Source organism: Cololabis saira, chromosome 13, assembly GCF_033807715.1.
Source record: "Cololabis saira isolate AMF1-May2022 chromosome 13, fColSai1.1, whole genome shotgun sequence".
Classification (NCBI taxonomy): Eukaryota; Metazoa; Chordata; class Actinopteri; order Beloniformes; family Belonidae; genus Cololabis; species Cololabis saira.
The window spans coordinates 13,834,884-13,862,784 of record NC_084599.1 but is presented as its reverse complement, the minus strand read 5'-3'; the positions used below and the strand labels follow the sequence as shown (position 1 = coordinate 13,862,784).

The 27,901-nt window shown below is 41.0% G+C and overlaps 3 protein-coding genes across 6 annotated transcripts; 1 reads left to right on the top strand and 2 right to left on the bottom strand.

The window, feature by feature from the left end:
- Window positions 1-903: 903 nt before the first annotated feature.
- Window positions 904-7,088, bottom strand: mmachc (metabolism of cobalamin associated C). Its single transcript, XM_061737046.1, has 5 exons — window positions 6,970-7,088; window positions 6,678-6,875; window positions 3,331-3,483; window positions 3,048-3,224; window positions 904-1,418 (listed from the first exon to the last, which is right to left on the bottom strand). The coding sequence occupies exons 1-5, from the start codon at window positions 7,057-7,059 to the stop codon at window positions 1,236-1,238; spliced, it is 801 nt and encodes a 266-aa protein (XP_061593030.1). The 5' UTR covers window positions 7,060-7,088; the 3' UTR covers window positions 904-1,235.
- A 252-nt stretch (window positions 7,089-7,340) lies between these two features.
- LOC133458192 (trichohyalin) lies at window positions 7,341-16,123 on the top strand. Of its 4 annotated transcripts, none has more exons than XM_061737837.1 (13): window positions 7,341-7,453; window positions 7,657-7,886; window positions 9,641-9,683; window positions 9,853-10,019; window positions 10,145-10,226; window positions 10,932-11,115; window positions 11,266-11,339; window positions 11,469-11,545; window positions 11,635-11,735; window positions 11,817-11,844; window positions 11,984-12,130; window positions 13,350-13,497; window positions 15,800-16,123. In XM_061737837.1, the coding sequence occupies exons 2-12, from the start codon at window positions 7,821-7,823 to the stop codon at window positions 13,449-13,451; spliced, it is 1,071 nt and encodes a 356-aa protein (XP_061593821.1). In that variant the 5' UTR covers window positions 7,341-7,453; window positions 7,657-7,820; the 3' UTR covers window positions 13,452-13,497; window positions 15,800-16,123. The 4 variants fall into 4 exon arrangements, with proteins under 4 accessions (XP_061593821.1, XP_061593819.1, XP_061593820.1 ...); XM_061737835.1 differs by having other exon boundaries at window positions 11,817-11,905; XM_061737836.1 differs by having other exon boundaries at window positions 13,350-16,123.
- Window positions 16,124-16,231: 108 nt separating this feature from the next.
- LOC133458193 (mucin-2-like) lies at window positions 16,232-26,766 on the bottom strand. The gene is made up of 5 exons (XM_061737838.1): window positions 26,523-26,766; window positions 22,542-22,766; window positions 20,170-20,673; window positions 19,097-19,248; window positions 16,232-17,959 (listed from the first exon to the last, which is right to left on the bottom strand). The coding sequence occupies exons 1-5, from the start codon at window positions 26,593-26,595 to the stop codon at window positions 17,915-17,917; spliced, it is 999 nt and encodes a 332-aa protein (XP_061593822.1). The 5' UTR covers window positions 26,596-26,766; the 3' UTR covers window positions 16,232-17,914.
- Window positions 26,767-27,901: the final 1,135 nt, after the last annotated feature.

Sequence of the window (27,901 nt, the reverse complement as noted above, 5' to 3'; positions counted from 1 at the left end):
AAAAAAAGAAAAAAGAGGAATTTGAATCTAGCATAACAGGTTTTGTATTTTATATGGTGGATTGAGAATGAAACCGCAGCACTGATTCAAAGATACATACAGAAAAAGTGAGGACAGAGCAAAAGCGTGGAAAGATGAAACTGTGGGAATATAATTAAGCCCTCGGTCTGGTTCTCTGCAGGCCTGCGGCATAGTGCTCAGAAATGCTGATTCAGTATACAGAAAGACAGAACACCGGAGGGAGACAGGGGTGAACAGAAAGATGCAATAAAGAGACAGAGGGATGGGGTGTTGCAATGAAGATAAAATGTGGAAAAGGATCTCTAATGGCTCAGAAATAGTCTCAAAAACTGATAAGAGCTAAAAGTCAAAGCTCTCCATTTAAGATCACGTAGCAACACATTCACAAAGTAACTTCAGTGTCAAAAAACAGACAAAAATCTGCATACTTTATAGCGCCATGCAGGTTATCTGGAGTCAGCACTGGACTTCATCGAGCGTTGAACATTTGCCTCAGACGCCGCAGCACCGACACTCAGCCATCAAGAGACAACAGCCACACCTACAGGCCTGAGTGTGAAAGTGACTTTATCCCGAACTGGAGCTGCAGCCTCGGTGCTCGTTTCACATGATCACAACCTTCACTTATTCATTTTAATAGGGGATAGAATATGTGTGCGTGTGTCCACCCACTAGTGTTTCCTACTGAGTATTGAGCCACGGACAGAAAGTGTTAGTCCGCAGTTAAAATAGGCAAGAACATGACAAACACATAAACGCAGGAGGGAGGTAAATGAATAGATGATTTTCTTTCTTTTTCTTAAAGTGTGATTTGGTAAGCACAGGAGACTGCTTTTAAAAACATATTTTTTTTATTCATAATCTAACAACAGTAGACTCATTTTTGTGTTTTATACATAAAATAAATAGATATTTTTAAAGCCTTTTACCCAAACAGAAGGATTTTAAAGACGATAACAGAATAACTCATCATTATAGCAACAAAAACGTGACTTCTTTTAAAGTAGTGTTGATTTTTGATGAAAAACATTATGGCTTACTCATCTTGGAACAAAAATGTCCAATGTTAACTTAAAATACATTGTGCAAGTTTGAATAAAAACACAAATCCCTGTCACTGTTTAGCCAGAATTCACAAAAAAAAAAAAAGTTAAGAGTCCAAAGGTCAGCAGAGCATGGAGCTGATGAGAGATGGACAGCAGCTCCACTTCAGCTCAGCCGTGTCCGTTCACCTGAGTCTCTGCATCTGACGTGGGTCCAGCTTCATCGCTATCACTCGGCAGGAAGCCCCAAGTACTGAGAAGAGCAAAACGCTGTGCTGGGGCCACAGAGAAGTAGTCTCTCTGTTTCTGAGAGTACGTCTGGACCGGACGGACAACGTCTCTGTAGTGCCAGTCCTAAAGGTGCAAAAAACATTCAAAGAAGTTCATTGAAAACTTGTTAGGAATACTGTAACAAGTTTAAAAACAGCTGCTGTGGTAAAGCTAAAGTAGGATTACAGGATGAAATACTGACCTAAAGTACACAGGTGATATCATATACATATAATTCTCGGTCAGGATTACAAAATAATCACAATCAAATGCCTATTTTCTTTCATCTTGAAAATGCACATTAATTCCATTTATTTGAAGAAAAAAAAATTCTCGCCAATTAAAAAAAACATATGTGAAATGTACAATCCCATGCAAAGATGTTAACGTAACACACAACAATTCATGATGGCCCATCCCGGATCCCTCTGAGCCTGGGAATAAAGACACTGCCTCTGGACAAGGTTCACATAAGACTTATTCTGCACACTAAATTTTTAAGTGGCATTTCCAAAAGTCACTCCTTATTGTAGTTCCTGAAAAAAGGTTTCCAAAAGTAATCCTTTGCCCATGTGGTTATATCTGCTGTATTAGATGCAGCACTGTCTGAGAATCAGAGATCAGTAAGCTACATGTAAACGTAGTCACTGACTACGTTTACATGCAGTCAAAATTTGGGTTATTGCTAATATTCGGGTTTTAAAAGGGTTATTGACTGCATGTAAACGCAGTCAGTGGGTACCAGTTCAGGCTGGTCTCTTTACCCCTTTACTCTTTGAAATTCCTTGAGATTCCTTGAATAGTTCAATGATACACTTTCATAAGGAGAAAACATACAAATATCCTTCAATCTTACTTTGAGAAAAACTGTTTTTAAATATTTTAATGACTTTCTTATGCATTTGTTAACAAAATTGAGATCTTCTGTCCACATTTGCTCCTCAAAGACAAATACATCTTTTTTTTCCCCCAATATAATCCTTTTTTGTTTTGCATTATTACAAGCACTTAATTCCCTTTTTATGAACTTTTTTGTAACACTTGCAAAAAGAGATGCAAAAGGACAAAATAAATGAAGTTGTTCAGACAAAACAAACATTTTTTTATTTTTTTTACCGTCTGGAAGGAAATCAAAGTCAAGCCGTTCCAACTTCTTCTGATAAGAAGGTTGTGTAATTTGAACAGTTTAGTGTGGATAGGATCTAGAAGAGGTGCAACATGTCCCGCATATCTTTTTATGTACGGACCTTACAAGTTTGCACGTGGGCTCTAAATTCAGTGTGACTGAAGGTGAAGCTGAATCAAATACACAATTAGAAATAAATAATACAGTATATCATTTTCTAAGACAGGTGACCTTTTCCGAAAGGAAAGCAGCAAATTAATTGCATTATGTTGCCTAACAAATTAAAGGTGGTGTTTGTCTTTTAGAATGAATTCATTCATCATTTGAAGAGAATAAGAGTGCAGAATTTCCTTATCGTCATGAAACAGGGAGGACAAACCAGGGTTCTTTCTCGTTTCACCTTCTACACTAACAAACAGCTGAAATCCTCCTAGAGGGGGGTCAGCAGCACCTCTATCACACGTGGCAGTCTTTTATCTAAAGGCTACCTGCCTGCTGATCTCTGGAATAGGAACGTTTGTTGTTTTTCTTTCTTTTTTTTTTTTTAATTCTGTGTGCCACAGAAATGATGGACTTTGGTGCCGTACCTTCCAATGAAGGTTAAAAGCCTCCAGCAGCTGGATCCTGCCCTCTCTGGAAGACACGCAGTCAATAGGATCCTGCTGCACCAGTTCAGAGCCCATCGCCTCATCTTCAAACACCAGCAGAGCTCTAATGGCAAACCAGCCGCCGAACCTCGGATGCACACACACTCCAAACATTTTCTGCAAGCAAGCAGAGTGCACAGGAGTGTGGTTAGTGGACAGGATGGGACTTGAAGCTCAACAAAACATACAGGGTCTTTCCACAGACAAACATGTATGGCATTACCTTTTTATCCCAGGGCTGCTCTGCGACATCAGATTGTTGGTAGTAGAACGCTGCTCCAGATACATGTGCAGCAGTCTGCGCCAAGAACTTCGGCTTCCTGCTGGGAAGCATCTCGTAGTCAAAGCTCACGTCCACTTTCTGCCCTGGAAAACACTGAGGCAAGAAGAGGTAAAGCAGACCTGTCGTAAATGCAATAACATCCTGACGGGAGTTAGCCAAGATGATGGTAAACCCTGAAAGACACAAAAAAAATTTAAAAGAATATGGTGGCATGATGGGGAGTGAAAGGTGTACTGGGTTAAATGATATTGACAGGAAAGACAGAGGAGATATGAATTAAGGGAACCGATTAATTTTAAATTACAGTCATGTAGAACTACAAGCAAAACATTTTGCATTTCAAACCGTGGAGTGAGGCTATGGAACAGTCTGAGTAAAGAGCTGAAACAATGTCCAACCATCTACAGGTTCAAAAGCAAATACAAAGAAAAGATTTTAGCTAAATAAGGGGAAGAGGAGACATGAGGTAGTTATTGTGTGGGGATTCAGCATAATGTACGGATATAAAATGGTATATATAATAATATATTGTTTATGATAAGATGTGTGTATATATATATATATATATATATGTTGTTTATGTATATTATTAGGGCCCGAGCACTTGCAGTGCGAAGGCCCTATTGTATTTGCAGGAATTATTCTTTTTCTTCTTCTTCTTCTTATTGTTCTGACAAAAGGAAGGCCTTTTTGCCCCCCTAAACGTGCCCAAAAAGTCATCAAATTTTGCATGCAAGCCAGGCCTGGCGAAAAATTTGATATTTTTTGGTTTGCATTCATGGGTGTGGCAAAATGGCTCAACAGCGCCCCCTTGAAAACTTTGTGCCTCAAGCCCCACGATACGGTTTGACGTACATGCACGAAAATCGCTACACACCTGTATCATGGCACAACTTAAAGAAAAGTCTCTTGGGGTCATGCCTGAAACCGAACAGGAAGTCGGCCATTTTGAATTAATTGTGTAATTTTGGCGCAATTTATGCCATTCCTTCGGCAGTTAATACGGCCCGAACCGTAACGTGCCCCCAGGTGTGTTATACATCAAAATGTGCGTCTCCATCCTCCGACACCACGCATTACTTTTCTCTTTCAAAAGCGTTACCTTGGCGACGCTAGACGCCAAAAAGCGCGCCCACCCTTCATCTGATTGGTTCAGACAGAAAAAACTTTGCGCCTCAAGCCCCACAATACGGTTTGACGTACATGAACGAAAATCGGTACACATCTGTATCATGTCGCTACTTAAAGAAAAGTCTCTTGGCGCCATGGCCGAAACCGAACAGGAAGTCGGCCATTTTGAACATTCTGAATTAATCGCGTAATTTTGGAGCAATATATGCCATTCCTTCGAGAATTAATACGGCCCCAACCGTATCGTGAACCCAGATGTGTTATACATCAAAATGTGCGTCTCCATCCTGCGACTATGCGCATTACTTTTCTCTTTCAAAAGTGTTACCGTGGCGACGCTAAACGCCATAAGGCGCGCCTCCCTTCATCTGATTGGTCCATATTTGATAGTTCCCCAAAAGGCACCAAATTTGACACGCAAGTCAGGCCTGGCGATAAATTTGATATTTCATGGTTTGCATTAATGGGCGTGGCAAAATGGCTCAACAGCGCCCCCCGGAAAACTTTGTGCCTCAAGCCCCACAATACGGTTTGACGTACATGCACGAAAATCGCTACACACCTGTATCATGGGACAACTTAAAGAAAAGTCTTTTGGAGCCATGGCCGAAACCGAACAGGAAGTCGGCCATTTTGAATTAATTGTGTAATTTTGGCGCAATTTATGCCATTCCTTTGGCAATTAATACGGCCTGAACCGTAATGTGCACCCAGTTGTGTTATACATCAAAATGTGCGTCTCCATCCTGTGACAACACGCATTACTTTTCTCTTTCAAAAGTGTTACCGTGGCGACGCTAGACGCCAAAAGGTGCGCCCCCCCTTCATCTGATTGGTCCATATTTGATAGTCACCAAATTTTGCATGCAAGCCAGGCCTGGCGATACATTTGATATTTCATGGTTTGCATTAATGGGCGTGGCCTAACGGCTCAACAGCGCCCCCTAGAATACTATTCTCTGCCATAACTTTTGAATGGTTTGACATAAAGAGTTGTGGGTGGTGTGGGACTCGGTATTGAGTCCTTGACCATAATTGGTGAAAATTAGCTCCGCCCCTTCTTCTGATTGGTTGTCCATATTTCCTGCTATAATTTTTGAATGTTTTGACATAGAGTCGTGGGTGATGTCACCTGAATCGGTATTGAGTCCTTGAGCTTCATTGGCCTGAATTAGCCACGCCCCTTCTTCTGATTGGTTCTCCCTATTTTCTGTCATAACTTTTGAATGGTTTGACATAGAGAGTCGTGGGTTGTGTCATTGGACGCTGTATTGAGTCCTTGACCTTCTTTGGCCTGAATTAGCCCCGCCCCTTCTTCTGATTGGTTGTCCCGATTTTATACTATAACTTTTGAATCTTTTAACATAGAGAGTCGTGGGTTGTGTCATCAGATTCTGTATGGAGTCCTTGACCTTCATTGGCCTGAATTAGCACCGCCCATTCTTGTGATTGGTTGTCCGTATTTTCTGCTATAACTTTTGAATGGTTTGACATAGGAAGTCGTGGGTGGTGTCATTTCTGATATGCTTATGGGGGGCGGTGGCCGTGAGTGCGAGGGCCCGTTCATCGCTGCTTGCAGCTTTAATTTATAATTGCTTTGGTAATAACAACTATAATTTTTTGATAAAGTAAAGCTTGCCGTTTCATTTTTCTTATTTTTATTTTCAAGCAAAATTGAAATAGAAACAAGGGGTAGGACCCAATACGTTTTTTACTTCCTCCTACTCCTTTTCGGGCATGAAGGTTTATTTCCCTTTGATTTTGTTTAATGACTGTTTATTTGTATTCTTTTCTTGTTTTGTGAAATTGTTTTTTTTTTTTTTTCCTGTGTGCTCAAAATAAAGATTTCAATCAATCAAACAATCAATATTGTGTTGAACATACATGTGTTGAATATTATCTATAGCCTATCGGTTTCTTCCAATTCTGCTGGAGCAAATTCGATTCAATTGCATTGATCAGCAAAACTAAATCACACATTGGGGCAGTTGGTGGGACAATTTGTAAATAAACAAACCAAGAAAACAGCATCAACAACCCACTCTCTGATATTGTGAATCTCTAGAACAAAGTGAAGCAAAATAGTGAGAGTCCAGCCAGCTCAACAACCTTATCTCTTCAGTCCCAGTCTCTCCAGCACACACTCCTGACCTCACCTGTGAAGCAGCAGAGCTGATGTGGTGTCTGACACATTGATCTATGGGGTCAGACAGACTGTGGCAGCTCTTCTGCTCCAAGAAGGGCAGGAAAGCTTGTTCAAACATAGCAGGAGTGCTGAGCACCACCACAGCCAAGGTGTCATCTGGATAAGACAGGCGGAGGGAGGGAGGGAGAACTGCGTTGTACCAACCAACCTGCGATCACAGTGGGAAAAAGTATCAGATAAAACCTGCAAGGCTCAAGGTACACCCGAAAAGAAAAAAAAGAAAGAAATTAATATTACAATACCTTAAGAGGGTACGCTTCAAATCCTTGTGATTTCAGTGAGCTGTTTAATAGTCCTATTACAGTCTCCACATTGACAGTGGAGGCCGCCATCGTTTAATGTTAAACAAGCAGCTTTGGATTGTGGGAGTTGTAGTCTTTGGTGAGTCAAAGTCTGGACGAGTTGACGTTTCTCGTCATTTCCACATTCATTTGTGAAGTGCAAACTTAATAAAAATCCGCAACAGATTTTATTTGGCGGGTGTGTGTTCCGGGCTGTATGTTTTAACTAGCGGCTTCAGACTAGTAGGACAACTGAAGGACTACGATCCCCGGCAGCCCTCCTGTTTACGTCTTACGCAATCACGGAGCTGTTTTGAGCTCCTGGATTTAAAAGTGGATGCCAGGTTTTATGTAGCATGAACTGCTAGCAGGAGTATTTTAGTTGTCATGGAAATTGTATTTTTTCACGAATAGTAAAAAATACAAATTACATAGCACTGTAAAGGTAAAGTATATCTATCTTTCCTGCTAAATATTACTGAAGCAAGGTGTGGGGCATCTTTTCTGCTTATGTACCGTCAAACAGCTTCATTTAAAAAGCTGCTTCTGGGAACTTCAGAGGGTTATAATTTTCTGCCAAAATGCACATTTACTATGAAAATCCATTACACGAGGAGTAATGTAATTTTGTAATTGTATCTCCCTCAGTGTCAGAAATCAAACTGTTGCCTCACCGGCCAGACAAGAGACACGCTTTAGATCCCCGGTGTTTGATCCCGGTGTGTAATCCCGGTGAAGATCCAGCATCAGTTAATGATCACTGGTCCGGTTCACATCTGGTTTTGATCCTGACATCCCAGTTCGACACGGCCATGAACTGGGACAGTCAGCTGAGCTCCATCCTGTCAGGAGCAGATGGCAGTGTTGCAAAGATGAGGGTGAGTAGTGTTGCTTTAAACGACTCTTATGTGTTTACCGTGGAGGTACTGGTGGAAATGTGTTGTTTAAATGTGCTCCTTTGTTGTGTGTGTGTCCACATTGTCCCTCTGTCAGTGGTGGCAATCTGTAGGGGGTCAGCTCTATGTTCCCACAGCTCTGTTTTCCACAGCTCTATGTTCCCACAGCTCTATGAATGAATGAATGAGTGAATGAATGAATGAATGAATGAGTTTTATTTTTTGTGTCATGTCCGAAGACCCATCCATTAATGATTTTCTGTTTCTTGTGTCTTATAATCCTGTAAGGCTTACAGGATTATAAGACACAAGAAACAGAAAATCATTAATATACAATATCACACTCACTTAATTGGGAGCTACACAATGTACACCAGAAAAACCAAATAAATAAATCAAATTAAAAATACTTAACTACTGTTTGATTTTGCCCAAAAATAAAATCTCGATTTTTTTTTCTCTCAAAATCCGATTTTCGATTACGATTATTTTGTGAATTGACAAAAGGCAAAGAAATGATTTCAAATATGCTGTTTTTTTTATTGAACATTTGCCCCATTGGGCTTTAAGTGCAAACTTTGCTCTTATTAAACCAAAAATGAATGAATAAAGTGCAAAACTCTGTAAAATAAGTTGAAAAAAAGTTTTAAAAAATATAATAAAATATAAAGTTTTATCTGAAAAAATCAAATCAGCACTTGCAAACATACAGTAAGTTATATTTCCAATTAAATAAAACAAGACATTTTCTAATTAAACTAAACTGGGTCTTTGCATGCTAAATAATAATGCAACCCATGAAGGAGGTAGAGGTGTGTAATGTCAGTCATTACATTTGCTATTCACATTTGCAAGTTTTTTGCAAGGAACACGAGCCGGTCTACCGCATCTGGCTTGAGGGATGCCCGGTGGCATGTTACAACGCCCCCTCCTACACTAAAGAGCCTCTCCCATGGGGCACTTGTCGCAGGTATTGAGAGGTATTTCCATCAATCATTAATATGGTATCAATCATTCATATGTGTGCAGACAAGGTGCAAAAAAAAACAAAAAACAACGAGTTTCACGTTTTAACATCGTTCTAATTACATAATCGCGATTACGGTTTAAAATCGATTAATCGAACAGCCCTAATTTCTTTCTCCCCAATAAAAACCAGAATGGATATTTTCACATATACCGGTATGTTACTTTTCTTCGTTTATCCCACACTTTCTCTAAATAGTCAGCAAGTGCAAATACTTTATAATCTAAAATCCATTTGAGCCTCTCAGCATCACTTACCCACATCAAATCCAAATTCTTACACCTATCAAATAATTTCTGACGCAACTCATGATACAGAGGACAATAAAATACAAAATGGAACTCATTTACAATATCATTAATATCACAGTAAGGACAAATCCGCTCTTCTTCTGGGACCCCCGCTCTATGTTTTCCACAGCTCTATGTTTTCCACAGCTCTATGTTTTCCACAGCTCTATGTTTTCCACAGCTCTGTGTTCCCACAGCTCTATGTTCCCACGTTCCCCACAACCCTTGATACTGATTGGTACAAGGTAGTAGCTCACATGGGATGGCTGCTGTTTTGGGAACTTTCATCTGTGGGAACACAGACACACTCCCATCTGTAGATGGCAGCAATGCTCCATGAAACCAGAGTAACTGGTAACAAAGCGTGTTTGGGAATACCCTTATCATTTTAATTTAATAGTGATTGTATCTGTATACAGGCGAGATTGACCTCGGCTGGGAATTTCTCCAAAGTAGGCAGAGGTGGGTGAGCGTTTTTTGCCTTCTGCGAGTATGACTAAAAAGAGGAATAACCCTTTCATAAAATACTGATTTGACTTCCTTCCTCTCTTATTTCATAATGTAGATCAGATCTCATGTGGAGGGGTAGGGGATCGAAGTCACTTAATTAATTGAACCTGTGCTTCTTAAGATCCAGGTTTGTTTCCAGTGAGGAAGATGGGTCTGAAGTCAGATTTGGATTATCTTTCTGTTCTCCCTGGAGCACCTCCTCACCGACAGCCTCCCCCGTCTCTCGGCGTCGGTGTACAGTGGGCAGACCTGGCTGCCATCCAGTCACAGCTCCAGATTCAGAACCAGGTGTGTGTGTATTTTACAGAACAAACAATGTCCCTGTGCAGTTTAACAAACGGCTATGGTACAGGAGGGGCAAAATTTAAAAATGTGTTGTCAAATTTTTTTATTTATTTTTTTCCAACTGCAAGACGATTGAGTCCCTTGCACAGAAGCTCCGTGACTTGGAAAGGGAGAAACAAGGTCAACAATCACATATTCAGACTCTACAAGGTATCTTACTGCTGAATCATCAACTATTTACCTGAGTCTGTCGTGATTTTTGGCGTTATTATTACATCATGCTCTAATTTTTCTCATCTTCAACTAGAGAAATGGAGCCATTTTCAGATACTGTTGAAGAAAATGCACATCCAAACTAAGTCAAAAGGTGCCAAATGAAAATAAGCGACACGCAGAAATAGCCTGCTGAAACTGGCGCATCACACATCATGTTAAATGTTTTGTTTCACAAAGATGCACATAGCAAATAGACAATATAGCAGATGGCACAGTTATTCTTTTTCTTAAGAGCCAGGACTCATAACTCTAGTGTTTCAAGCACAATCTCAGAATAAAAACCTGGTTCCAGTTAGTAAAGCATTTGCTAAAAATGAGTACTACAAATATTCATTCATTTATTATTCTATCGTTTTGTTTATTTGTATTGATGTTATTTTAATTTATTAATCTCATTCTGCCTCATTTGTACACCACTTTTAAAATGAGTAACTGTAAACATTAAAGTTGACTCTCAAAATCCTACACTTGCATAAAGATTAAGCTTTCTTTTCTCTCCATCACTCCTTTACTGTGTGAGGAAGAAAAATACTCCCATCAGTGGGGATTCATCCACCTTTAAATGTTTGTTAAGACTGCTCCATCAGGGCTTCTATGGAGAGACAATTTTGTGGACATAATATCATTCTTCTCCTCCAGAGGAGGTTCGATTGTTGCAGGAAGAGATGAAAGGCAGAGAAAGAGAGAGAGAGGACCTGAGGAGGGGACAGAGTCCAGGTTTGGAGAGAAGGATGGAGCAGTGGAGGAGACAGGTCGAACATGAGCTCAGCCGCCTGCGGGAGCAAATCACCCGAGGAACATCGCCGGGCAACCTGGAGGAGAGGTGCGTTACTTGCTGGAGTAGACGCAACTAATTATGGGCTCGGCTCAGGAGTGACGCAAAAATAATTACGCCTCCATACAGCATTTAAAAAGATCTCACTCCTGGACAGCCATGCCAGCAGTTTCACAATTTTTGTGTCCGTTTCTTCAGTTTCAGCTCAAAGCTTCGCAGAGAGGAGCTGGAACACCTGCGGAGAGAGTTGGATCAATTGAAAACGCGGTTAAGTGAGTCACTGACGAACACTTCTGGGGCTGCTGTATTAACTCAGCAGGACTGTACATGTCTTTGCACATGTCTGACTTGTAAAGCAAGAGCAACCTCACTCATAACATCTGTCTTCTCCCTTTTGAAAGGGAGGCAGGAGGAGGATATTTTTGTCCAACAGGCAGAAGGCAGAGAGACCAGGAGACAGTATGAACGCAGCTGCAAGGTATATTTGCATTATGATGGGGTTTTTTGTGGTTTTGTTGCCTCCATTCTTTCTAATCCTTCATTCTTTCTTTTGTGTGTTTCGCTCAGACATTGGAGCAGCTGACAGACAGCTACAGAGTTCACAGCACTGATCTGATAAAGACGGTCTCCGACTTTTCTCACACTCAGCAAGAGGTCCGCCAGATCAGGTATATGCACGAGCATCTGTGTGCATGTATTTCAAACAAAAGAAAGATCTTCTATCACATCGTGTCAATCTCTTACTACAGATCAACAGTGTCAGAACTGAAGGATGAGGTGAGGAGTCTCATTATCCGAGGACGTGAACAAACACCTTTGCTGTCAGCACACACATCTGGTACAGGCCTCTTCTTCTCCGGCTCCGGCATTCACAGGATAATAAATCCCTAAAACCATATTTTCTTTTCTGGCTCAGGCCCCTCACCAGTGGCAGCCCCCCACAGACAAAGCAGAAGAGTCAGAGTTCAGGACCCAGAGTCCGACTCTGAAGACTTCAGCCCGACACCGAGCCTCGCCGAGATCAGCTCGGATGATCTGTCGTGGGTCGATGACAATGGCCCTGGTAGGAGTTTGTGTGTTTGGAGTTGAAATACACCCGAGCATAATTACCCACCAGTGCACCTGGCAGTACAGGGAGCTGAGTCATCTCTGCCGTATATTTTCATTGTTCCATTCTAACTGTCTTTCCACCTACATGCAGAATACCACAATATAAACATGTTCCGACAATGGGATCATCAGCAACAAAACGTTGCGCAAATAACCAAATGTGCACAATTGGAAGACGTTTAGCAAGATGGAACATGTAATTCCCCCCCGCCCCCACCCCCGCCCCACAATGCCTCCCTTCATCCTTCACGATGAGTCATCCCGTTCAGTCTGACTCAGTGGAGAGCAAACTGTTGCGTTTTGGTTTTTAAGCAAACAGTTATTTATATTAACATATTTTTTGGAAAATAGTCTAATCTCTCTTTTAATAGAGTTGGATGAGAAGATTGCTACCACTCCAGTATTTGCACTTACAAGTCTAGTGGTTGCCAGGCAACCTCCAGGAAGTCAAAGCGTCCCTCCAAGATTTTGGATTGCACATTAGTAAACTGCACGTAAACGTATTCAAATTATCTGTCCACTTTGGTTGAGCTTGTAGTACTTTCCCCCTTTTCCGTCTTGTTTCAGTCCCAATCTTATCGCCTAACATTTGACAAGAAGGAAAAATAATTACGTTCTAAAAATATGAAAGTACACGAGCTCTGGTCTGAACAAAAGAGAAGCGCAAAAAAATAAATAAAACTGAAATTAAAATGATTAATACATTGTTTCTTCTGCATCGCAGTAGCACATTAGTACTTCTACTGTCTGCCTGCATCTGCAGATTAAGCACTAATGTTGTCATTTCCTCTCCAATTGGTCACAGCAAAGTCCATTTTTTTTATTTATTTCTTTTTTCTGAGAAGAAAACTGCTTGTATGCGTCTGTGTGATCTTATTCACTGCTCACTCATGTGAATTACAGTAAAAGAAGGTTAATGTTCCAGGAAGAGATTATAATCTCTGCCCTTAATGTTTCCCAGAGTGATTTGGGCCCACGAAGCCAGGATAATTTGAGCACTGCAATCACACACACATGCACATGCACATGCACATGCACGTGGGTAATGGCACACAGTAGTTATGGGAAAACATTTGAATTTCTTCCAGTGTAATCCCACATGATAGCACAGCAAAGACATGCCAAGTCACTCAGATATACAAATTAAGTGCTTCCTTCTTGATGTCTGCCAGAACTTCGAGTGTCCGGCCCAGGGGAGTTCGCCGTTCCAGGATCAGACGTGGAGGATGACGACAACGATGGGGATGATCTTCTCGATGACGATTCAGACCTAAGTTTTAACGACCTCTGAGCTTTTCCCCAAAGAAGCTCTTGGCAAAGGTGACGACACCAGGGAACCATCCAGCGACAAAAAGACGCTTCCTCTCATGACTAAACCACCAAATAAAATGTAGGAATACTTTTAAATTGAGTTAACGCTGATATGTGCAGCTTTGTTGTAAACACCCAAACCTATTGATGAAAGCAGGTAAAATAGCAAAAATAGTTGTATGTGTCTTTTGAGTCATCAAAAAAGCAGCAGGTATAGATGTGGGAAATGCAACAAATTGCAGACAGTCAGGAAACGTGTAGCCAAGAAAAATAAAATAACAGTGCTGTTGCCAAACCAACCACTCCTAACCCCACCATTGCCAGCAGTTGAGGCTCTTCGGTGTCATAAGTGGCAATATATATATATATATATATATATATATATATATGCATGCACGACTTGGAGAATATGACCACACGATGGGCAAATTTTGCCCACAATGACATCAGAGAGCTGATGTTTTTAAGAATTCCTCCAGAAAGAAGAGTTCCCATCCCCCTGAAAACAGAGCATGTAGTCCGTAGGAATGATGCAACGTAAAGTTTTCCTAATTTTTTTTGAGCCTCTGGTCACTTCTAAGACGATAATTCATCTTAATATCACTGTAGACGAGTCAGAAAATACAAAAAAGCATAGTGCGGCCACTTAAATAGTAGTCTGTCAGAGTATGGGGAAGAGATCACACAATGTTGGGCAAGTTTGGACATGTTTTTCTTTTTTTTTTTTATATTGGAATCAAGTCCACAGCAAATGAAAACATATTCGTATCCATTTGAAATGGTGTTTATAATATCAAATATATAGTTAGAGGCGGTGAGATGTATTGGAGGTTTAGGGATGAAGATTCTGCTTCAGTAGTATGCCGAGGCTGTCTCCACATGTACGGACTCGGAGGGAGCTGGCAACAAAGAGGAGAGGCGGCCAGCTGTTGACGAGCTTTTCATTCACTTGTTTCATGATGCGCAGGCTTCACGCCAGTAACAATGTGTTTTTGAAAAGATCCATTATGTCTCAAAGTAAGCCTTCCTAAGTAAATGAAGTTTTTTTTGTCATTGCCACACCCTCTATCCAGATGTTTCTTCCCAGTGACAGTAATTTATGGGTCCTGCCGAAGTTAGAGACAGAAGCACTGTGATTACTAAACCACAATGCTTGGTTGAAGGCAAAAGTAGATTAAAACCATATTTCTTTCTGATTACTGATTGTTTGGGTTTGGTAAAGCTTTCAAGCGAAGATTTGGGCAGAACTTTGCTCATTGCACCAGTAGCCTCCATAATGGGACACTTTATGGATCCTATAACTTAATATAGACCCTTCGCCAAGCCTAACCCTCCCTAACTTGGCATCTTAAAATAAGAAAAAAAGGGTCAGTAAGCCTCCTTTTAGACTAGAATCTAATTGCCTTTATATACAGAAGCATGTCGGAGGTAAAGATCCACCCCAACTTTTAGCCCCTAAAGTTTTGAAGCTCAAAGTTGGCATTATGTCAAAAATGTTTTATCCAGTGTGGAAAGCATCATCCTCCCATCTTGCTGTTTTATGTACAGACAGAATCTGATGCTGGATACAGTAGGTTTCGGCTCATGTAGCGGAAATAAAAGCCGTTAAGAATCAAAAGCTTTTAGCCTATAAATGCATCCACCTCCATTAACAGGACAGGAAAACCATCAATACCGTTAATTCAGACCTGTTTCATGGCAGGCTGTGTGTGGCTCTGATGGGCAGTATATATAAACGGGATCTAAAACGTCAAGGTACCCTTATAAAATTGGCGGCGGAAGACGAAACAATAAAAATAACAGCATAAATGTCAGATCTTCCAAAAAAAACAAAATCTGGGTGAGGGGGGGGGGGGGAGGAATTAAAGGATTAGGGATATAAAAGAAATAACCAAACTGATTGCATTAGTCTGTGCCCCCTTTCCTATTGAGGACATGAACTGTCCACAGAGTTGACTAGTCACATTAAAATCTAGGCCTGTCAGTAAAGGCCAAGCAACTGCCATTGATTTAAAACATTTCTGATTAAAGCCAGATAAAAGTCTGATGTACCTGTATTATTTGCACCAGCACAGAAATACTAAGATGAGTCACAGTAGTGGGCAGGCTTTTATGCAATCACTCGTACCAGTGGCATCTAAGAACCACTAGTCAAAACAACCAAGATGACATCAAAATTGCCAATAATCTTGGATCAACAAGATCTTAGTCATTCCCTAGTGCTCCTACTGAGCTCACACTCGACCATGTTGGAAGTCTTTTGTTTGTCGGCCTGAATTACATGTTTTGTTTCTCTGGTTGTGTGCCTCAGTGGCATCCAGAGGCAGCTTCTACCGTGCCTGCTGATACTGGCCCGTGGACGTCAAAGGCAAATCTGGAGGAACCAGATTGATCAGACTCCAAGAGGAAAAGGACACAGATCACGTATACTGATGTCTGTATTATGGTGGTTAAATAGATATTTGATAAGGGTGAGGCTGATCTATTTGCTCCTCACATTGGCTGATGAATACGACCTTTTTAACCGCCATTTTATTGCATCTGGCTGTAAAGCAGGTTATTGATTCAGTCACTGAGGCTGTACATGTTTTGTATTTTTCTTTTTTTTAAATCTCCACAATAAAAGTCTCTTCAAAAAGCAGAGCCTTATTTTGAGTCTTCATTGTGATTGTATTACTTTTTTGGTTCTGAATTCAAGTTGTTTACAACAAAATGTGTTGAAAAGGAAAAAGAGAGGTGCTGGTGGACTTCAAAATACCTTTAATCTTAAACTGTCCGTGATTCACATGAGGCAGCAAGGCTTCACAATGCATTCAGCTCTTTTTTAACACTTTAAGAAAAGGTCAATATACAACTTACACACACTCTTTCAACAGAGAAAATGAAAAATATCAACATGAATGGTTTGCTATGGCCTTCACATCCCCCACATCCCAGCCCAACTGAACTTCCACTTGAACTTTGCACCGCTTAGACAGTAGCCACCAATATCACCCAAAATGTTGCATTGCATCCACTGATGCGTACAAAATATCAGTATCTGTTCTGGTGGCTCATGAATTATGTTGCAGTTTCATTGTTTAGTGGCATGAAAATCAAACCTTAAAAACACAGATTGAGCTCGTACTCAAACTTGAGTCAGTAGGAGGAATGGTCAGCATCTTTTTGCATTTCTCACACTTCCACTCATATTTTCCTGCAGATCAGCAGAGCAAGTATAAAGCCAGCCTGACAGACTGTAATCAGGGGAGTATTTGGGAGCTTGCTTACTAGAATCAGGGTTTTACCAGGTCTGACCACTTACGAATACGTTTGTGTGTGATCAATGCCCAAGCAGCATCTAGATGAGGAATTTTAATTAAAACCATCAGTAGTATTTACAATGCATAGGACGATACTGATATGAGGAAACGTAAGTCTGCAGCCATCATTGTGTGAAGGAGTGCCTCGTGGACGTTATGCTCGAGGCTTGTCTTCAAGCGCCAACAAGTCAGGACAGATATGTCCCCTTGAGAGTGTTGAAATGTGAATAGGAAAGATTTGGGAATGACTGGTAAATCTGGAAGTTAGTTTGTCTGTCGTATAAAAGCAGAATTCAGCAAGAGACGTTTTTATGCTGCGCAAGGCACTTTTTCCTGCACTAAAGCCTGCAGGAAATAAAAGTAGCAAAAAAATAAAAAAACAAACCTAAAGGCAGTGGATCCTACACCGAAAAGCAACACTTAAATAGCTGTGCCTCAAGTACATCATCATAAACATCATCATACACTCTGAACACATGCACACACATGCACTCACACAAAATGTAACTTTTCCTCTTACAAAAAATATTTTTTTCTTTTTTTCTTTTTTTTCTTCTTCCTTACTCCTGAAAAAGTAAAGTGCAACCTTGTTAACACTATAATCAGCCTGTGAGTTTCTTTGCACAGCCATCATCATCAGATTTATTTGGCCTTCATTTCTGCCTGACTTGTCCCGGCGGAGGGAAATCGGACCGGCACCTCCAGGGTGCACGACAGGCTCAATCCAACTCTATGTGAACCTGTTTCCTCCTGCTTTAAAACCTACTCTTGTGAATTCCATGGAAACAAAACATCATCTATAACCGCAGAAGATGGACTGAGGTGATTAACATGCAATACAGGCCCAAAGTAAAAAAAAAGCCCAAAAAACTGACTTTTTCCAAAGGGATCCATCGTGGGTTTTATCTTCATTGTCGACTGCAGTTTCAGTCATGTCTTTTTTTGCCGTTGTGGATGCCAATAATGTGGAAAGATGAGAGCCATCCAGGAATATGCTCACACCTACCCGGGCTTCTCTCTGTTTGGTACAGATTAGGGAGTAGAGACCAGGTTCAACAAAAACACTGGCTCGAGTCTGGATTGAAGAAGGATGTTTGGGTGCTGAAAGTTCTGCCGAGACTCCGTCAGTAGCTGTACATGGAGAGTGGAGTATCCTCCATCATGTCATCCTAAGCAGGGAGATGGGAGAATGAAACCATTTTGATGTTATTTTCCACCATCATGCTCTCAGTAGTGTCACATCTTCAAACTGTACATTAGACTTTGACGCACCACAGTTCATATCAATTAAAGCTACTTCTTTTGAATCAGCTATTTTATTGGTTAATAATACAAACTTTCTTATTCAGACTTAGAGAAGGAAACTGTAGGGTAATAGGAGTTATATTGTGATTGGAAAAGGGTTGAGATTAGGGGTGGGCAAAAATATCGATATGGCAATATATCGCAATACTTTTCCAGCCGATTCAATATCGATATTCAAAATTTGAATATCGATTTTTTTTTTTTTTTTTTTTTTAATATTTTTTATCCCAGATTTTTTCCCATTACATCACCCAGTGCTCCTACCTAAGTGACAGTCCTGGGCATTGCCACTCTCTACCAACCCTGGGAGGGCCCTGCACTGAGCTCAGGTTTTATTTCACGTTTTATTTCATTTTATCATTTATTTTTTATACAACACAATTGCCTGTCCTTAAAAAATGAAAAATAATGGACAGAGGTTTATTTATTTATGGATTTATATCTATACTGACTGATCACTGTGCCTGTCCTTGGTTTTAGTACCCATCTTTCTTGTGTTTATTATCATTTGCCACATAATTAAAGCAACCTCATACTAAATTTAATGTTAATTTCATATGATGTAAATAATATGAAAAACATATACAAATATGTTGTAACTTTAGCTTGTATAGTTATAATAAAACATTGTTTTGAATCAGTTTGTCCCATGAATTGTCACTATAATCTGATGAACGTGCAACTCGGATTTTAAGATCCATCACTATCATCTGATGTACATATATACAACTTGGATTTTAAGATGTGTGATGCATTTTTAAATTCTTCGGTGAACTATGTAGGATATAATAATCGGGATATCGCATAATCGGGATATCGCAATGTGTATCGTATCGTGGCTCAAGTATCGTGATGCGTATCGTATCGTGAGGTCCTTCCCAATACCCACCCCTAGTTGAGATAGTAACGGCGCATTTACATTCAGGCCAAATGAATACTGGCTACAACAGCGTGTCACATCCGTGCTGAAGAATATCGTCACATGTCGTGCTCGTGCTCACCATGGGTAAGTCCTGCAACCTGCGAAACTCTGGTCTGTTGTTCCTCCGGCGGAGCTTTAGGAAAAGGAGCAGAGTGATGACGACGGCAGTGAGGATGAAGGCTGACACCAGGCCAGCCAGGAGGGGGTCTAACGTGGTAGGGCCGTGAGCTGCTGGAACAGAGACACAAGGGGACCCGTCAGCAGACGTCTGTGTGGCTCAATGCAGCATTGAGATTGGTGTTCACTTAGTCAAGGTACAAGTACAGGAGTAAAGTGTTCATCGTGTAGCTCAGAACACAAATATCAGACAAAGCTGGTGTGCTAAACTGGCCTATGGGGGGAATTTTGGGACAAATACCTGCTATGAATAGTGTGTGTAAACAGCACGTTTCAGTTTTCTATCTAAGTTTACCGTTTAACTTCTAAAAACATCTCGCTCCTTCGGTCTCTCCCGTTATATTTCTGTGCACGAGATGTTTGTCTAGATAGATGTTGCCATGGAGGGGCTGTTAAGTAAACCTGGCCGGAGTTGAAACTAACATCCACCACAGAGCAGTGACTGCTGCCTATTCCTCTGGCTAATGGAAAGAGGCACGACGCCAAGCCTCTAATAAAACCACACAGAGGGAGACGAGCAGAGAAAAGTGCAACTGTCGGGAAGCCGGCCGGTCAGCTGAGGGAAGTTCATTTCTTCCTTCGCAATCACTGCCTCACTAAAGCACACTCGAGAAGTCTAAACAGTAGGCCGAGCAGATACAGAAAGAGAAAGTGTGGATATATCATTCATTCAGCAGACAGACAAAAGAAGTAGAAACAAAACTAAGTGAACTCTCAACGGCTGGGTCCGCATGAGTAGCTCCGTTCCTTTCCCAAACAAACCCCTGATTGCGGAGTGCTTGGTGGTGATGGTGCTAGTAGAAGATGTAAATGGGGTGATGTGTTGTGTCGTGTGTTGTGTCTCTGTGCAGAAGCAATGGGCGGCTTGTACTGGAAAACAATGAACACTGTGGCCTTTGTTGTGCAGCCAGTTCACTTCAGCGAATTGTCCAGAGGAAATGTATCGACCAGCACTAGAAGTTATTTTGCACTTACAGTCACCCCCCATGTTGAGCTGGGATGGGCTGCCGGGGTGGGTTCTAGCCTGGATGGAGGTGCCGCTGGGAGAAGCGCTGGTGGTGCTGGCCTTCAGGTGTGCTTCAGTGGAAGTCAGAGGGATGGTGCTGGACTGGGAAGTGATGGTGGACGGTTGAGAGGCGGTGGGCGTGTGAGATGAGCCGGCACTGGACGCCGAGCCGGACAGAGCAGTCGTGGTAGCGGTGGTGGCAGAGGACGTTTCGGGCTTTTGCTCCTCAGGTGTTTGGGTAGAAGTGGAAGAGGGCGCCTCGGTTTCAGTGGGCTGCTTTGTCGTTGAAACAGGGCCGGAGTGATTGGACTTGCTGTTGTTTGATGAAGGTGTGGTGAGGGCTGTGGTAACTGATACAGGGTGGGGGGTGGAGGAGTGGCTCTCCGAGGGAACAGCTGGGGGCTGAGATGGCGGCTGGGTCGTTGAGCTTTCATTCTCGTGTGAAACTGCCGTTACGGGAGAAACTGTGGTCGCTGCAGAAGCAGAAAGAAAATCAGAATAATGCAGATACAGAGTTACACTTACAGTTATGTATAAAACATTCACGTCTTAGCGTCTGTTCATGCCTAAAATACAAAAGAAGTAAACCGAACCACAGGCTGGGCTCTCTTTTTATTTATTTTTTTACCTTTCTAAATTTAGCCTTCTGAGCAAACACTTTGTTTCTGGCTGAAACTATTCAACTACTTTGTAACAGACTACTGTGAGACATAATACTCCATCAGTTCACCTTATACTAGATAGTGATTAGCACATTGTAGCATATAATAATACTCTGAACAGAAATACACTGACGCCCTACACAAAGAAGGTGAGGATGGCAGATATCATTCATTGTCAGATGTCATTGTAAGCGTAATCATTACATTAACGGGCTGTCTGAGCTGCTGGCATGGCTGTAGACTCCTACACGTCCTTTACAACCAACACAGTGTTTTTTTTTGTTGTTTTTTTTACTTCCATGTCTTGTTCATGTTCACACCGGTTCTGTTAAGGAACCACAGAACCAAAACAACACTGTGAATGAGACCTCCGTTGGATGAAAAGCCACTTTATGGCATGATTTAGACCAGGGGTCGGCAACCCGTGGCTCTGGAGCTTTTTCAAAAATGTTTGACCCTTTTTTTTTCTTTTTCTTTTTTCCTTTTTTTCTCTTTTTTTTCTTCCCTTTTCCTTTCCTTTTTAATCTCGACATTTCGACTTTTTTCTCGAAATTGTACTTCAACATTAATCTCGACATTTCAACTTTTTTCTCGAAATTTTTACTTTTTTCTCGACATTTCGACTTTTTTCTCGACATTTCGAATTTTTTCTCAACATTTCGACTTTTTTCTTGAAATTTTTACTATTTCCTCGACATTTCAACTTTTTTCTCGGAATTTTGACTTTTTTCTCGACATTTCGAGTTTTTTCTCGACATTTCACCTTTCACCATTTTCCTTCATTCTAAGGCTTATACAAGACTTTTCATTTTTTGCGGCTCCAGACATAATTGTTTTTTGTGTTTTGGTCCAATATGGTTCTTTCAACATTTTGGGTTGCCGACCCCTGATTTAGACGGATTACAAATAAACATTCATGCACCTACAGCGTATTGGAGGCAGGACATTCAAAGTCAGACAATGTGAGCTTAGATATAATCATAGCTTTCTTCCTGCTTAAATGATGAACAAAAAGTAAATGTTGCAAGCTGTAAAAATGTGGAATCAAGCGCGTGAGCCAGCACCAATGTGTGTGAAAGACACGGTCGTATAACGGAGGTGGGGGGGGGGGTCACTTCTTGTCACCTGCTTGTGAAAAGTCACACAGGATTTAATCAGTTCCCTCCCCAACGCCGTCTAAATCACGTCTTCACTGACTTTCCTTCAGAAACACTTTCCCATTGCTCTCCAGACAGATGCCACTTTTCTAAATGAAAGCAATCGTTCATTTCTTCATTTGCCCTCTTTTACCTCTGCACCATCTCTGTTGTGTACCCAGTGTTCAGCTCTTCCTTGTGAACTACTTATGTAATACCTACAACGAGCTCTCCGTCCCTGTTTGTGTTGGGTTTTTGCCAAGGTTGTCAGCATTTTCACCCTGCCGCCGCCTCTGTGGCCCACTTCTGGAGGTGGAAATGTGATAAGAACTTAAATATAGCTCCTCAGCTCAACGCTACCTGCTGCTCTACTTCGCATCCTTTGCACGCGTGATGTAACTTCCTGTCTGGCAAGCCTCAAACAGAGGATGACAATAACTCAACATCCTGTTCCACATTCGCACATCACAAAGTTGCCAAGTACCTAAGCACGAGCTTCCTTTACATTTTCACAGGAGCCAAATGTTAGATACACATAGTTACCATTTTCTTCCCGCGGTGTGATAGTAACGGTTAGGTTTTCTGCCGTCGTGTTGCTGGTGGCGTTGAAAGGTGGGTTGATATCAGAGTTGTTCTGTGCGTGACCGCTGGAGTCCGGGCCAGGATCAGGCACCAATTCTCTGGAGGGACTCTCACCATTTTTCTCTTTTTCAATGTCTTCTTCAATGTTGCTTGCTGACGTGGGAGAACCAGCATCGGGGTTTCCCTCTGACAGAAGAAAAAAAGACAGAAAATATTCTCTTTTTTAATGTTTTCAGTCATTATTTTTCATTATTTCCTCTTTATTCCATGTAAACATAGAGCCGACAGACCCACGTTTGCATCAATACTTTTTGACCATGAACATTTAAAGTCAACCAAGGTGATGCTACTCGTGACTTCTTGAGCTTTGATACACTTTGATTACCTAACAAAAGTGTTATTTTATAAAATCAGTAGTACCAATTTAACGTTATGTTAATAAGCGGGTTATTATTTCTCCATGAATCATTTAGGTGCCATCCATTACATTTCCTCCTTCTGATCAACGTGCTGGTGGTCATTTTGGATATATTTCCACAACTAACTAACTGTTTAGCTAAAAAGAGCAGATTTTTCTAAATTTTACATAATTTTCCAGCGCAGTAAAGTCCAAGATGCCGATGTAGAGAAGCTGAGCTTGAGTTAGTAGTAATGTATATTTCTAATGAATAATCTATGTTGAAAACTCAAATACTCTGTTATATAAACTTGGCTTTTAGATGGTGGGTGACACATTTCAGTCTAAAATGTCAGAAACTTCCATTTTAGTCCTTTTCTATTGACATGTTCAATTCCTCCAGTACCAGAGACAACAAAAGCAGCCCCACAGCATGACTGAACAAAGCCCAGGACGATGTTTCATTCCTACTGAGCTTTGCTTTTTTTTTTTTTTTTTCCATCTATAAAGAATACCTAATGCCCCGAATTCCCCAGAGAGCTCCACTTTGGATTCCCCTCTCCACAGAGGACCATGACATTAATCTTTCAATTCTGTGGGTTAATTTCAGTGGCTTCATTTGCACCCGTGTGGGCTGCAACCTCCACTCCAGATTTCCCCAAGTCTGTGAGGCTCCTGGTACGGTGTGTGTTAGCTATTATTTCTGTTCATTGTGGGTTTTTTTGTGTGGTTTTTAAAAAAAATTACTTTAATTACTACTCAATAACTTTAACATTTCAGCAACGTACTTTGATGCTATAAAATAGTACATTTACATTTGTTTCTGAAGACATGCCAGATTTTTTTACGTCCAGTTCAGGAGTGCCAGGATCTGTGGTCAGAAGTTTTCAACTGCAGTCCGTGTGAGACATGAGTAACTTTTGCCCTTTGAAGTAGCATCTTTATAACGAAGACGTTCAAGGTCCTCGTCTTCCCTCTCTGTCTGCAAGTCTTTACCCTCACAAAGCTGCATCTGTGGTCTTCCCTGGTTCTCTTTGATGGAAAGCAGAGCACTAATGTAATGAAAAGTCGTTACCGTTCTCTAACACACTACCCTGATGCCTTTCATTACCTCCGTAATCGCTCACCCAGCTCATCAGGACACACGGTGAAGGAAAGTGAGCCACAGAGGCACATGCAAACGACAGAGAGAGAGAGAGGGAGAGAGGGAGGGAGACCTGCTTGAACTCTGAGTGATACAAAAACAGACACGCTCATAAATAGACAGAGGTGCTTGACTGCATAATACTGTCCTTGTTCCCTCGCTTCAGCTCCATCGGAGCTGCATAGGTCAAACATGTGTGTGTACGTGTGCGTGGAATAAATTCATAAAGCAGCTCAGTGTTTTTCACGATAGCACGCTTCCCTGTCTAGATATTACACAGTCCCACTCACAGACTTTAAGGCCAGTGCAACATGCACCTGGGGAAATAGCTTTTACTCACTTCTTGACCCCTGCCACCGGCCAGAGGAACAGCCAAGCGCTTTTCTGCGAGCAGATGTCTGCCGCTTCAGCCAGTCAGCGATGGAAATAAGCCCCTCTCAGTGAATCAGCCACACCGAGCCCCGTCTCACTGCTCTGCTGAAGCCAAGTAAGCAGTGTTTTCACAGCATGTGCTACTGTCAATATTTCAGTCAGTGCTGAAGATTACCGTATTTTGAACTGATACTGAAACTAAAGAAATTGAGGATTAAAAGCACTCCATGTATACTCTACACAATCTGCAAGTCTCGTCCTCTATTAGGTATATGTTGGTGTTAATTATGACTGAATATTGATGTGATTAAATGAGCATCCCTTATTACATATTATATTTCAAGCGAAAGCTTTTTTACGTGTTATTTTGTGAATACATGTTCAAGTATGTGAAGTAGCCATAAATTGAGAACATTTTACTTCAAGGTATTGCACTTGAATTGATAAAGTGTCTTAAGAAGTGTTATTATTAAATAATTAGGCTTTTCTCCTCACCTTTTCTGTACAGGAAGTTGCTCAGATGTAGAAATCTTTATGTTATGGTGCTTATTTGATTTTATTAACAGAAAACTCATGTTACTAATTCAAGGTAACTGAAGAGTGAACTTTAATCATTGGTTTTGTGTGTTCTTGGCTATCAAAGCCCAGAGGGATATTAATTCAGAACGTTTATATATCCACTGCCACTTCTCCCCGTCCTTCCTTCCTGGCCTCGGTATAAACAGAAGCTATTACACAGCTTAGTTCTCTACTTTATATTGTACAGCAGAAACCAACCAATTAGCATTGACCCAGTACAATGACACTGTGCTGCTGCACATAATTAGAGGTGCCATTTATCACAATGTACTTCCCTGCTCATTAACAGCCAATAAATGTTCTCCAGCAGAGTCATTCTGCTCTCTGATCATTTGGATATACAGTGCATCCCAACAGAAATGTTTGAAATCTTGTTGGGGCCACTTTGCATCCTTGCATGTAGGATGTGCTGAAGGAGGAAGAAGCTAAAGTACAAAGCTGAAAAAACATGAGTGGAACAGGTAGAAGAGAAAGCGGAAGGTGGGTTGGCGGTACTGTACAGACAGGATGTGTGTACTGTAGATGCAACAAGAAAGAGAAGTGTTTTACGTATGTGCGTATGTGGACTTCACATGTTTTGTAGTCAATGTCATATTATGAGTCATAATATTTAATTTCTTAACAGCTACCCAAAGCAACAAGAAAAAAAAGGGATCTTACATCTTACAGGGTCTTTGTAAAGCAATTTGAATCACCTTGTCGTTGAACTGAGCTATAGGGATAAACTTGCCTTGCCTTCCATAAAGGCAAAACCCTGAATGATTCCAAATGAAATAAGGAACAATAGCTATGTTTGAGATATAATGGTGTTTAGTTTAGTTTAGTTTAGTTTATTTAGGATCCCCATTAGCTGTTACACTCTGCAACAGCTATTCTTCCTGGGGTCCTCAAAATATCATACAAAATACATACAAAAACATTGAATTAAAAATAAAAATAAAAATATTGCAAGAGAGAACAATGCATTACAGCATAAAAAAAGTTAAAAGTTAAATTACAATATTTTCATTGTGTATAAGCCCTGTACATGACTGTGTTCCTCATTGCCTCAGTTCTCGGCTTAGGCATTGTGAATCGACCCATTGCAACATGTCTAGTGTTATGTCTGTGTCTATCACTAGTGTAATTAATATTTCTGTATAAGCATTCTGGCTTTTTATTTGAACAAATGTGTTTGAAGCCTGACAGAAAAAACACAAGACAACTCGCACGTTAATTTGCCTGTTGATGCTCCAACAAGAGGAAAAACAGGCACTTATCATGAACATGTCTATTAAACCAGCTTTAGCTGACTTTACAGCCTGACAGAGCCGATAACGCCCCCAGAGCTGACAGGTATATCATTATCACTACTATTTCTGTTGTGAAATGATATAGTGTCTCACAACTGTCATCAAATTGCAGTCTGTGCAAAGGCATTAAAATACATGAAACAAATGGAAATACATACCATGGTGGTCAGCAGACCCCAAGCTGAGGACGAGAAGCGCACAAAGAGCAGCCAAAAGTTTGGTCTCCATCATCTCTTTCCTTTGACGACACGAAGCAATGATCGGATAACTATATCCTTTTCTCTCCACTGACTTCCAGGGGCTCTGCCGCTCTGCTGCTGCCTCGGTCCGGCTGCGGGTAGAAATCTCAGACCGTTGTATAACCTCCTTCCCTCTGCAGACGCACAGCAGCACTGAAGCCTGAAGTATGGCTCCGCGTTAAATCGACGCGTAAGGTACGGCGTAGGGTACGCGGCGACGCGCGAAGGGTCTACGTTGGTGTAACGCGGAACCATAAATCAGCCTTAACAGTGTCTGCGTGGCTGGAGGGACAAGAGGAGGAGGAGGAGGAAGAGGAGGAGGAGGAAGAGCGGTTCTCTCTCTCTCTCTCCCTCTCTCTCTCCCTCTCTCTCTGTCTCTCTCCCCAGAAGCAATGCCACGTGTTCGTTGTTCAAAGTAGTCAATGCTCCTGACACCTTTATGTGACTGAAGAGGTGTTTTAAAGCAGCTCAGATTAATGACTCAACACAAAGAGCAATTGGGTGTCATCAAATGTTTTATTTGTACCCAACAGTACAGATGTCTTTCTCAAGGGGTTCCACTTTGTTTCGTTTTTGGCTGTCTACCTGTACATTCACTTCATGATTCTTGGATGTGTAAATGATAGACTGTTTTGAACAAACGCCATGGCTGGGGATTTTTATTACTCACTTCAAAGGTGCCTATTGGGACATATGATAAGGTCCGGAATTTACCATTTTAAACCCACGTGGGGACTTTTTAGTTTAGTTTTTTTGGGGGGGTGTCGTTCTCACAGTGGAGAGCTTTTCACGGAGTTTGCATCTTCTAATGTAATTTTATTCTAATATGATTGGATTACAATTTGGATGAAATAAACTGTGTTTCACTGGACTTCCCTGAATTTGTGTGCTTTCTAGGAAAAGGATCTTGTGATATTTTTATGTTGAATTATCTGTACGCTGTACAAAAAAGTAAAATTAATTGATTTGAACTGAATAATGTATTTTTTTTTAATTACACTGCATTGGTGCAATTACTTAATTGCACCACAAGGGGGCATTGTTGCTTCAAAAACCAACACATGGTTGGCCACACGAGAATGGCTCAAATGCGGCTTTGGCATTTTCAGACATTGCGGTAAATATATTTATTGTTTTTATTTTTTAAACAACTGATAACTCAAACTAGCAAGAAAAAAAAAAGTCCCAGTTGATTCACCAAACCAGAGGTCACCTATTTCCTTTAATATATTTTCAGTGCTGTTTGAAGAAAAATTGAAACATTTCCCACCAAAAAACACAAAAAAAATCAAACCCTG